This window comes from Caenorhabditis briggsae (assembly GCF_000004555.2).
Source record: "Caenorhabditis briggsae complete genome, chrIV, whole genome shotgun sequence".
Classification (NCBI taxonomy): domain Eukaryota; kingdom Metazoa; phylum Nematoda; class Chromadorea; order Rhabditida; family Rhabditidae; genus Caenorhabditis; species Caenorhabditis briggsae.
Window position 1 is genome coordinate 10,400,607 of NC_013487.2, and position 12,920 is coordinate 10,413,526.

The 12,920-nt window shown below is 37.6% G+C and overlaps 2 protein-coding genes across 2 annotated transcripts; one reads left to right on the top strand and one right to left on the bottom strand.

Moving 5' to 3' along the window:
* Nucleotides 1-890: 890 nt before the first annotated feature.
* Cbr-cho-1 lies at nt 891-4,514 on the bottom strand (the record flags this gene model as incomplete). Its single annotated transcript, XM_045235808.1, is given in 10 exon segments — nt 891-1,001; nt 1,827-1,976; nt 2,021-2,241; nt 2,259-2,477; nt 2,523-2,849; nt 3,616-3,700; nt 3,753-3,901; nt 3,962-4,052; nt 4,100-4,215; nt 4,271-4,514. The coding sequence occupies 10 exon segments, from the start codon at nt 4,512-4,514 to the stop codon at nt 891-893; spliced, it is 1,713 nt and encodes a 570-aa protein (XP_045091870.1).
* Nucleotides 4,515-10,592: 6,078 nt separating this feature from the next.
* Cbr-col-121 lies at nt 10,593-11,878 on the top strand (the record flags this gene model as incomplete). The annotated part of the gene is made up of 4 exons (XM_002634194.1): nt 10,593-10,742; nt 10,792-10,906; nt 10,954-11,447; nt 11,549-11,878. 4 exons carry the CDS (start codon nt 10,593-10,595, stop codon nt 11,876-11,878), a joined length of 1,089 nt encoding a protein of 362 aa, XP_002634240.1.
* Nucleotides 11,879-12,920: the final 1,042 nt, after the last annotated feature.

A 12,920-nucleotide genomic window follows, 5' to 3' on the forward strand; every position in this document is an offset into this window, starting at 1 on the left:
TGCTAAATTTACAATTCCTTTCTTTCTGTATTCTAAATACAAATTTTCTAATTCTGGATTATTCTTGAATGTATAAATGATTCCATCCCTAATCGGACGCTCTTTCACTGAACTTGGCGCGTTTTCGAATGTATCTTTTCGTTTTATTCTTGACTGTTTAAGTTTCGGAGTTTTAAGTAGTTTCATCTTCAACTCATGTCTTTTTTTCTTCAATTTCTCTCGACGAAGCTTCAACGCCTTCTTGAACCTCCACCAAATGTATACCATTATAGTTATTGGAATAATTGCGAGAATAATGAATTGAACGATGTCTTGCCATACTTTTTCTTCGAATTTCAAGAACCTGAAGATAAAATCGTCAATTAGAAGAATTAGAAGATCCATTTTATTCACTCTGTATATTTTTCGGCGTATCTGTTCAAACGGCTACACCAATACAAAAGAATTGTTTCGGGAACATCTGAAAATATTTTTTTTGCTCAGTTTCAGACTACAAAAGGTTTATGTACTTCACAATTATATCTTGTTTCTGCCTCCATCATTATTAACTTAAAAACAAGAAAACTGATAACCACTCAAGGTTTTGCCTAGTCTTTCTAACTCCCCTCTCGCCAAATTGATGGCTGATATCCAGGTTAAATTCTTCCAGATTAAAATTTTAATTACTTTTTTATAGTCACGTTTTTATTGGAAGACTGTAGAAGAAAACGGAAAGTCGACAGAAATAGAGCATCAGAGAGAAAAAGAAACAGAAAAAAGAGAGACTATTTTTTTTTTCCACCGGATGGGTCTAAAAATTATTCAAGAGATCTGAGAAGAGAATGAGATTGGTGTGCTATTGGTATTTGTTGAGTCAAAACACGTCAAATGAATTTTGGTCATTTCTTCAATTAACTAGAGGTTGAATAATAATGTTGATCTGAATACGGATGCAATAATGTATTCTCATCAGACGGCTGTAGGTTCGGGTGTGGAGCTGGAGCCGGTGTTCCGTTTGGTGTCTGAAAAGGGGTTAAAATAAGAGATTGAACACTATTATGATTTCTTTAAAAATCGGAGCTGTGGAAGAGAAAAGCTTGTGGGTGTGGCCAACGGTTTGAGCAACGAAAACCACCGTAATCTAAAAGTTTCGGTCTTTTTATCTCGATTATTTTTCCTTTTCAACAACTTTTTATGTTGAAAACCGCCAAACAAGTTGGACAATAAAATGTTTCTAAATCTAAAAATCGCCGAAAAACAGACGAAACTCGAGTGAAGAATGAAAGTAATTTGCTAATTACGGTATATCCGCCGTGGCCGCGGCCACCAGATTTTCTCTTCCCTAGCTCCGATTTTTCGATACAATACTCGAGGAAGTCATCTAACAAGAAAACAACATTTTCGTATGTATTCCCTTTCACTTGATTAGGAATTTTGACTGAACGGAAAAAAAAGAAAAATGTAAAAAAAAGGTTAAAATCACACTTGAAAAACTGGTCCTGCCATAGTTTCTTATAGAATCAATATTTTTAGACCAACTAAATTAATAATGATAGAACTCGTCGAGTACTACAAAATGTTATTATTTGAAAAATGTATATTGTCTATGAATAATGTTATGATCCGTAAAGTGGCTGATCCAGCCCGGGCCAGCTCCTGCCTTTTTAAAAATCTGTAACTTTGCTCATAGACAAGATACAATTTTCCAAAAAATATCATTTTGTAGTTCTCGTCAAGTCTATCATATTCAAATTGATTGACCGAAAATATTGATTATAAAAGAAACTATGACAGGGTCCTTTTCACGAGTATGGTTAACATTATCAAACGCATTCCGCACACTCTACCTTTATATTCAAGGTTTCACTACTAACGGCAAACGAGACATCTGAAGGGAGGGGCACATGATCTATCGGAATATTTACTACACAACCCATTACGTCCCACTCCGGAGACAAACGTCCTGATTTGAACAGCTTCTCCGATTGAATTGATACCTGAGATTTGGGTGAAATCATCAGATGGAAGATTGAAAACTTACGAAGTATATTGTAGCCATTGAAGAAAGCATAGCTGTAGTTCTAAATGGGAAATATTGTGTTCCATCTGTATACATTGGATAGTGAAAGAATGCTGGCAAGGAGACAAGTGGTTCTCCTCCAATCAGACGAAGAACCAATCCAACTGCATATCCAGCCAATGATCCATAAGTGTTGCTACGTGGCATGTAGACAACACAGAGAAGTTGGGGAAAGAGGATAACTAGACCAAGTCAGCACACAAATACCAGAGACCGTAGATGGATTGAATTGTAAGAGCCATTATAGTAGCCATTATACCAACACAAATTATCGCAACTCTCATTACAATAATCACTTCTTTTTCAGAAGCATGTGGACGGATTGTGAGTTTCCAGATATTATGAGCAAACATGGAGGCAGCAGAAAGAACCGAAGAATCAGCAGAAGACATGACAGCAGCAGAAACAGCGCCGAGACCTGATTTTACAAGTTTGATTAATTTAACTCCTTTTTTTCAATTACCAATAAACGCCACCCATCTTGGTGTCAGATATTGGAATACCAATGGAACCACCATATTCCTCTTGTCTGGAGGGATCGATTCAACTTTAGTTCCATTGTTCCATGGGGAATAATCAGTCATTCTCCAGTCAGTGTTCCTGGCAATTGCACCAATAAGTGCAGGAGGAATCGCCATGAGAATGCATCCAACGCCAGCCACGAAGGAAAGAGTTTGAGCTCCGGAAGCAGTTTTTGAGGAGAGAACACGTTGGAAGTATACTTGCCATGGAATTCCTCCAAAGACAAGAAGAAGCATGCAGTCAATCCAGAGAGACGTTTCTTTGAATCCTGAAAAAATCGGAAACGTTCTAGAGTCAGTAGAGTATACGAGCATTTTAGAAGTTCGGAAATTGGAAATCGCAAAGTAAAAAAGTGGATATTCAGCAATCAATGAGTTTGAAATTCGGAAATTGGAAATTTTGGAAATTCAGAGTTGGAAGATTCAGAAATTAAGTTGGAATATTCAGAAATTCAAAATATAGAGTTTTTTTAAAACTCTTAAACTTCAAAGTTTGGATATCAACTGAAGGTGTTTCAGCCCGAATGGCGTCCAACGACCTCGATCTTTGACTTTCTCAATTTCTCAACCTCCGAATTTCTCCAACTCGGAATTTTCAAAGTTCTGAAAATTTGTTGGATGTCTAATTTCAAGAAGTTCAGAGACTCAGAATCTTGGAAAATCGGAAGTTAGAAGACTCGATAACTTAAGAATTCAGGTGTTTAGAAAAACTTGGAAATTTTGATTTGAAAAATTTTCTGAATAGAAAAAAGATTTTTTGAACTCCCAAATGTCTTACTTTCTGGGTATCTCTATTTCTTAATCTCCATTTTCTCGAAATTTTGAGTATCTGAATTTTCGAGACTTTAAGTTCCGAATAAGGAACTTCCGATATTCTGATATTCCTGATTTCCAATCTTTTCAATATATATACTCTAAAACAACACTTGAAAAAAAGACAACACCGGGATATGGTTACTGTAAGTGGTGGTTATATAAAAGAGATGTAATCGTCCTAAACCTGCTTAAATCCTTGATTAGTCTATTATTGCTCACCTCCGATTTCTCCAATCCAATCTCCAGCATTTCTTGAAATATCTTTTGCACCATCATGAACCATTGCCGCAGGCACGCATACCCACTGAAAGAACACATCTTAAGCGTTTCTGACGTCACCAAAAAGATAAACTCACCAATCCGACGAATATGCAGAAAAGTTGGACGACGTCAGTATAAGCAACTGCATAGTATCCACCAGTGAATGTGTAGAACACGGCAATGCAAGCGGATAGAGTCACCGATGCATTCATATCAATTCCAAGAATCACGGAAAGGGTTGCTCCTGAATAAGGAAGTGAATAAGGTCCTTATTTCAAGGAATCATTAAAATCCTTAATCATACCAAGTGCAGAGAGAATAGCAGCTGTCCAGAATGTCTCTCCTAGAAGGGCTGGCAAATACATCAAACCACCGATTCGTTGACCGTACTTGTGCTTTAAAAAATTTATGTTTTACTGGAACCAATCAGTCTGAAACATACTTGAAAAGGGTCCAACATTGTTATATATCCCTCTTCTCTCATTTTCTTTGCGAACAATAATCCTCCCATTACCAGAGAAATTGCGTATCCAACTGGGGCTTGACATCCAAGAACACCTGAAAGAGATCTTCTGATTCTTCTCTTCTTCACAATTCGTCTTAATTAGATTACCTCCATTATAAAGTGCTTCAGCAGTTCCATTGATATAGGCACCACCAACCCACGTGGCAGTCATTGTGAATATTCCAACAAGAGTTCCGATGTTTCTCCCCGCTAACATCACTTCTTCCGTTTGTGCGCCCACTTCTGATTCCAACTCTTTTGTGCTTTTTGACTTCCTACCCGCCCATATGCCGACGACTAGAATGAGCACATAGAAGAAGACAATGGCCACGATACCCAAGAAGTCGGCCATGGTTTGTCCTGTGAGAAACAAAGTTAAAATTTCAAAATCTGGAAATTCAGAGGGAAAAAGAAATCAGTGATGACGACATGAAAGGGAAAAGGGTGGAAAGTGAGGAAGGCGAAATAAGTGAAAACTGAGAAATAATTAATTATTTATCCAGATATTGCCTTCTCATACTCCTTCTTCATCTGACTTTTCTTATTCATCTCCGTTTTCTAGTAACACTTATTGAATTCGTGGGAAAAAAATGAGATGGAAAAATGAGTAGGCGTCATGAGATTGTTAAGATTTTTCCTTCTTCTTCTTCTTCTTATTTTACTTCTAACTCAGCTTATATCAAAAGTTGCCTTTCTGAAGCAACATTTCAAGAAATTCGGGTTTTGAGTATAAATTCTAGATTTCGAAGCAAAAAAAATAGTATGTCCTCTAATTGAAACCCACTCAAACCGGTTTGGATGGGCTTCTATTAGAGGAAGTACGGTAGTTTTTTGCAAATCTTTTCTTCTATGGATTATTAACTTCACTGTAACTCGTCTCAAAGTACTGAACTCATTCTGGAATGTGTGAGAGAAATTCAGATGACGTGTTCCATAGTCTAATCGAGGTTTAAAGCAAAACGAATTCCAATTCCAATTAAAGACTCCGCGAGTGAATCGAAAAAATAAGAAGAAAAAGAATCTTAACATCAGATACGATTAAGGGGGGATGAGTTCTGAAAGGGGGTGGGCGGAATGCTAAGAGACCGGTTTGAAGAAAAAAAAGAAAAAGTGGAAGGCCCCCCGCCATCATTCAGGATGCACATGATTTAGAAAGAAGGGGTGCCGCTTTTGTAAAAAAAACTAGACAAGAAGAACAGAAAGAAATTCTCTTCCACGTCACGATGAATAGAAAGGCGTGAAATTGGAGTTGAGAAGGAAAAGAAGAAGAAGAAGACGTTGGGGGTTTTGTAAAAGATTCTAAAAGTATTTGATTTCAGGCGCGGTGGAAAAAAGTGATTTCATTTTTGAAACCTAAAAAGTGTTTAGGAAGGAAAAGAAGAAATCGGGGGAGTTATTGATGAAGGAAATATATAAAGAAGGGACAACTAATTGGATGCCTAGATTCATATTTCGAGAGTGTAGATTGAGCCAATCAAACAAGTTTAAGAAGTGAGGAGAGGATTTGCACCTTGGGAAATGTTTTTGAATATATTTTGTAGTTTTTTTGCGGGAGGGAAGTCTTGAAGAAGAAATCAAAAAGATTTGGAGAACTCGAATATTGAAATTAGCGAGAAAGTGGAAAATTTTAATATAGTATTCTAATACAAAATTCGGAAATGGGAAAGAGAAACGCCGGTGAACGTAGCCGAAGGTCCCACAAGGACAACTACCATAACCTAAAAATATGTTTATTTTCCTTTTTTTTTCGTTTATATGTCTGTCACTTTTCCTCAAACATGTCGAAAAATTTTGACTGAAAACTCACTACAATTAGGAAACGAATCCCGATATTACAACTATTTTTAGGTTACGGTAGTTTTAAGTGAATAAGAAAAAGGTGTTAAATATTGTAAACATCAGACCGATTCACAATCAAGATTGAGCTCAATTTCTGGGTCGAGAAGTCGATAATAGGGACAGGGGCGCATAATTACCGTACTCAAGTTTGAACTAGCATAAAATGATCTGATTAACTTATAAAAGTTATCGCTTGTCCTAGTTGCTTTATCCCATGAAACTCGCAAGAAACATTACGCCGTTCATCTTTGGACAATCATAACATTACCTAGGTTTGAAGAATCGGTTTGAAAATTTCAATAGCTTCGAATCAAACATAAATTTATATTCCTACCAATTTTCATGCTTCCAAGATGGTCATGTCTTAAGATATACCCGTTTTTATCAGACCGGGTAATTGTGCCACACCTTGTTTTACGGTATTAAAGATTCCCAAAGTCAAAGAATGTCTCGTGGTCTTCCTATGTTGGAAAATCAGATCCCAACTTGTGTGAATCTGTTGTGAGGATGAAAACAACGAGGAAGAATTTGAAGCAACATGTCATGCTTCTTCTTCTTTTACATCTATTTAGTCTTGTGTTTTTCTTCTTTCGGAACACTTCGAGCCAGCTTTCAATTGAATTTGCAATGATTTTGGTGCGACGACGCAAGAAAAAAACCGAAAAAAAGCGAAGAAAAAAAAAGACGTCACTGGAATGGAAAACAGAAAGGCCTTCGAAAAAAGTTCAAGTTTCCGTAACCAATTGGCGGAGAAGAGAAAAATCGTTTTTTTTTCATAGAAGGCGTAGAAGAGAGTGAAGCCGACGGAAATGTCGAGATAATCGTCAATCAAGGCGAGAAAAAGAAGAAGAATGGAGCCCCCGTGGTGAAGGCTCTAATTTCAGAAAAAAAAGAGAAGAAGATGGAGTTGAGAAGAAGAGAGTGAAAAAGAAATTGATGGGTGCTGTGCTTTTCCTTTTCGCTTCTCCGTATTTTTCCACCCATTTCAGATTGAAAACCGGGGCTCCCGATATACATATCTACCACGATTTTTTTTGAATTGAAGGAGAAGAAGAGAGTGAAAACTGCTCCGCGAAGGAAAATAGATTCTCCAGCTGACAGGAAAGGAAAAAAAGAAGGGCATCGGTATATAATTAGATAGATCTAGTGAAGGAGGCGGCAAGATTGAATTGAGATTTTCGAAAAAAAGGAAGTGTTGGGGCACATTTTACGACTGAAAGTAATAGGGTGAATTTTCTATACCTTTGGTTTTGTTACAGTAATTCAGAATTTCAGAAAAATACAATAACCCAGAAAACTTACAAGGCCTTACTTACAATTAGTTTTGGGTGCTAAAAAATTTTGGGTTATTTGATTTGTATCTTTCTAAAAACATGGAAAAAAAGGAGTTTCACTTTTGTAATTGATGATTCAAACGCAGTTTTTTAAATAGTTTGAATAAAAAGTTGCTCTTGAAAAGGGTATACCGTAAAACCTCTTATAGAAGGGCCTCTGTCAAGTTTAAGGTCAATTATCTCAATTCTTAAGCGAGATATCAGAAATGTTTCCACTTACAAATGATTTGTGAAATAATGATAAACAGTTTATCAGTTGACAACTTTTCCATATCTTTGGCAGGAACCGAGCAAAGTCGTCTGACATTAAAAGAGTTAAGGGCCCTTCTATTACAGGTTTTACGGTATCCCGTGGATGATCTTTCAGACAAAAAAACTACAAAAATGGAATTATGTTTTTGTTTCCAAAATTTCCAGACGGATCAAAACACTTTGGTTGGCTTCTCCGGTACAAAAAGTTGGCAATTTTCTTCAGAAATTTTTCTGGTACCTATTTTCCCGGTACTGAATACACTTATCTGATGTGTATGAGTTGACATCACTCAACGATTGTTTTGAAGCTTATATACCAAAACTGATGTCACTTATTTAGATTGTCCATAATTATACGTTTGCCAGTGGGAATAATGTGGCTCTGTCTTGAAGAAATCTTTATAGCTGAAGTATAATATAACCAGACATTCTCGTAAGCTTACAGTTTGGATATTTTACATGCTTATTTGATAACACTATCCCGAAGGAAGTTTGGAACCATTTACTAAAAGGGATACTGTAATCGAAATCTGGTTTGTTCAAAGTTACAGAACTAGTCAAAACGTTACAGGATTCTCAGATGATTTTTAAAATAACAAATAGAAAAAGGGACGAGGAAGATGTTGCCGAGATATTAAAAACAGAAAAACAAGACACCAACACATGAAAGGCGTGAACAAATTGTGTCCGTGTCCGAGAAGCTTTCTGGCTTCATCGCCAGAGTTTCCCCCCAGCCACTCTCCCTGGAGACCGTTTGAGCCCTCAGCCTCATCTCGTGTATACATCATTCGAGTTTTTTTTCGGTGTGCTCTTCTCCGTTGCTCTGCCGAATGAGCTCTGGAGTGGCAGAAAATGAAGAAGAAAAAGAAAAAGGAATACACGGATGGAAGAAGAAGAAGTCAATCCATTTGACACCAAAAGACACGTACTGACTGGAGGAAGCTTCAGATGAAGAGCCTATACAACAAGTGCTTCGTTTTGTTCGAAGACGAGAAAAAACGGAATTACGTTTTCGTTTTTTTTCACGCGCCAGCACAAACCAACTCCTGCCGACCGAAATCGAGTTATTCGGTAAGCTTCTTCTTCGCCTTTCTCCGAAATTCTTATGCGGCTCGGCGAGCACTTTGTCCTCTTCTTTTTTGACGTCTTTCAACCTTTATGCAAATCAGTTGAAGACTATTCAAAAAAAACCAAAAGAAGAAAAAGGGGTGAATCGGGGATTGACTTCAATATGAAATGGGTACAAAAATTTGGAGAAAAGAATAATAAAACGGAAATATAGGAGGAGGGAAAAAAGGAGTAGTAAGAAATGGGAATCGGATACAAGACATGGAAAAAAGTGCTGTAGTAGTTGTGGTTGGAGACAACTTATGAAATTTTAATGGTCGTTTTCAAAGAAATTCGCATCGTCTAACAATTTAAAAAGAATATGCGAAGGAAGACGAAGAAGAAAGAGGAGAAACTCAGGAGAATGGAATATATGTAAAAAGAGTTTAGCCTATAATTTATAAGCTATAATTCTCGGCTGCTGCCTTAGGCAGAAGTTGAGTGAAATTCAGCTCTTGGACGGATATTAGCCAGGTTCTGGTCGGAAGTTGCTCAAAAACGGATGTACAGCAGATCATGTCGAAGTTTTTGCAGTTTTCAGTTCCATCTTCGTATAGGATCATAACCAAACCGCTTTGGGTTTCCAACAAAATTTTACAGATAGATTCTCTTGTTCAAAAATTATTTTGTAGAATTCCAGATTTGTGTAGTGACTCTTCTCCATCTTTCACATTTTTTATTCCATGTCAGTGTATCTGAAATATCGTTTTATTAAACCTTGGTAAGTGGGCGAAACAAAATTTCCAAAAACCATATCTAAATGGTAGTATGCTGCAACACAAATGAACGAGTGCTTCCTTGGTGTCCATGAATTGACAATAGATGGAGTTTTTTGAAAATTCGATGTTGTATTTATAGATGGATTCATCCTTACTTCCAGTAAACAACTCAGACGAATCAAATTCGAAATTGGTTGGTTCAACTGGTTGTTTTGAACTTTATCTGTTCTAATTTTTGAAATTCCAATACTTTTCATTTTCCTGATCGCTCTACAAAAAAATTGGTTTTTTATTTTTATTTGTTCAATAAAGACATATATTGAAAAAACAACAACTTGTTTAGTTTTTAGGTAGATATCGAGAAAGAGTGCGCTTCTATGAATTACAGGTGACGGTAATTCAAGCTGTTGAACTAGCTTGAAAATGATCCAAACTTTTCTAAACTTTCAGAAAGTGTGTATCATGAGTTTCTAAACAAATTATTCCAAAACATCTAAAACGCATAACGAAACTTTTCAATCTTCCACCTTCCAGAAAGAATGTTTGAAATTTTTTGTTAGATTTATTTTTAAAAATTCAGGATCTCCAATTCACTTCTAAATCTGAAAATACTTTGAAAATGCTCAACATTTTCTTCTATCAAAAACTGACAAATGTGTGAAGGAAGAATTTCGCTATAGATTACAAAAATAGTTACTATGAAACCCTTATTAGAAGAGCACTCCAAAATTTAACTACGTTCTGAAAGTTTGGAAAAGTTTGGATCATTTTCAAGTTCGACAACTTTTTAGAATTACCGATACCAGCCATCAGTATCGGCACTGTATCTCATTTTGTATCGGCACTGTACCCCGTTTTCTCGGTATTCCAATTATTATGATTTCCTCTTTTTCCCCAGTCTCCCCTATATCTTTCCCGAAATCTAGGGCAACATTTGATGTTCCGTATTCATAATATTCCGCCGCGCATACATTTTACTATTGTTATCATCTGGATCTCCCCTTTTATATTTTCGCATTTTCATTTGTACTATCCTCCAATTTTCTATTCCACAATCGAACAGTTTTTTAAAATAATTTAAAATTGTTGAAATAGATCTCAAACTCTTTTTTATTGTTGTTATTGCCTCTCCAAATTTAGTCCAGAGAAGTTCAAACTTACTAATTTCCAGAATCCATCATGAAAGTGAGCATCGCTCATTTGGCGGCTCGTCTTGTCTGTCTGTTATCAGCCCTAACTGCTGTATTCACTGTCATCATTTGCCTTCATCTTTCTTCGAAAATTCAAAATACTGAAAATGAAATAATGGGGAAGCAGTCGGCGTTCAAGGTGGGTCTCAAACACCTTCACTACTAGTTTTTCATGGCTTTAACTTAAGGCTAAATCTCAAGTAATCTGGGCGGAGCTTAGACAAATCGAACACCCAGCTCGTTTCCAAAGAAACGCCTATGGTTCGAACGATGAGAAGAAGGGAATCTTGCATCAATGTAGTCGTATGTTCTGCATATTCTCTAGGCACTTATAGACCGATATTGTTCAGAATGCACCCGCCTTCATTGCCCACAAGGACCTATCGGAGAAGAGGGAGCACCAGGAAACGACGGACAACCAGGAACTCCTGGAAAGCCAGGATCTCCAGGATTAGAAGGAACCGATGTTGACCTAGAACCCCAGGATGAGCTTCCTTGTTCAATTTGTCCATCTGGACCACAAGGACCACGCGGAGCACAAGGTGAACGTGGACTTCCAGGAAACGCTGGAAGAAAGGGTAAATCCGGGAAATCCGGTCATCCAGGACAGCCAGGAGGAATCGGAGCCAGTGGAGCCAAGGGACCAACAGGACCACGTGGAACGAATGGGGTGAAAGGGCCACCAGGAGAAACAATTATTGCTGGAGAAGGAATCAAGGGTCCACCAGGGTTGGCAGGATCACAAGGGCCAAAAGGACCACCGGGCAATCCAGGAAGACCTTCCAACATTCGGGGACCACCAGGAAAAGCTGGTCAACAAGGAGGAATTGGGGCTACTGGAAAGGTAGGGTATCTTGAAATAAAAAGGCAGGAACATTCTGAAATTGAAGTCGTGAAACTGGACTTTTTTCAAATTGCCCTCCTCCTAATTCATAAATCTTTCAGTTCGGTAAATTCGGAGAACAAGGAGGAATCGGAGCACCAGGAGAGCCAGGTCTCCCAGCTGCCTACTGTCCCTCAGATTGTGGAGTTAACACGATTCTCTCTCAATTCGGATCTCGTGCTCAACATCCAGAATCTATTAATGGGGAAGATAATGGAGCTCCAGCATCAAATCCAGAAGAATATGGAAGAGATGAAGAAGAGTCTGCCGAATATCCAGCTCCACCAGCACCTCAGCCAACTGTTCAACAACAACAAGAGACTGCAGCTGCTAGCTCGGTGCCAGAGGAATCATTTGAAGAGTCGTCTTATAGAAGCTTCTTTGGGCATTAAGTTAATGAAAATGAATCATTTGTATTTGAATTAGTCTTGATATCTCTGAAAATTTTGGAAGCAATATACAGTGCCCCACATAATGATACGCCACCTCTCAAAAATTCGAAAAACTCGAAAACCGGTCATGACCCAAATGTTGACTTTTCTAGAAAAATACGTATAGTTTCCGTCAGGGGGCTCGAAAGTGTAAAGGAAACCGGGAAATTGTCAAAAGAATACTAAGAAAATCTTTCAAAATCTAGGACCTACTCAAAAAGGAGAGGAAGATTCTTAAGATTTTCAAAGAATTCAGAAGACAGGTTCCAATCTTCAATACACTTTCGAACACAGCTAAACCTTTGACTGACCGAAATATCAGTCAGCCATAGCCGTCGGGGCTCGAAAGTGTAAAGGAAACCGGGAAATTGTCAAAAGAATACTAAGAAAATCTTTCAAAATCTAGGACCTACTCAAAAAGGAGAGGAAGATTCTTAAGATTTTCAAAGAATTCAGAAGACAGGTTCCAATCTTCAATACACTTTCGAACACAGCTAAACCTTTGACTGACCGAAATATCAGTCAGCCATAGCCGTCGGGGCTCGAAAGTGTAAAGGAAACCGGGAAATTGTCAAAAGAATACTAAGAAAATCTTTCAAAATCTAGGACCTACTCAAAAAGGAGAGGAAGATTCTTAAGATTTTCAAAGAATTCAGAAGACAGGTTCCAATCTTCAATACACTTTCGAACACAGCTAAACCTTTGACTGACCGAAATATCAGTCAGCCATAGCCGTCGGGGCTCGAAAGTGTAAAGGAAACCGGGAAATTGTCAAAAGAATACTAAGAAAATCTTTCAAAACCTAGGACCTACTCAAAAAGGAGAGAAGATTCTTAAGATTTTCAAAGAATTCAGAAGACAGGTTCCAATCTTCAATACACTTTCGAACACAGCTAAACCTTTGACTGACCGAAATATCAGTCAGCCATAGCCGTCGGGGCTCGAAAGTGTAAAGGAAACCGGGAAATTGTCAAAAGAATACTAAGAAAATCTTTCAAAATCT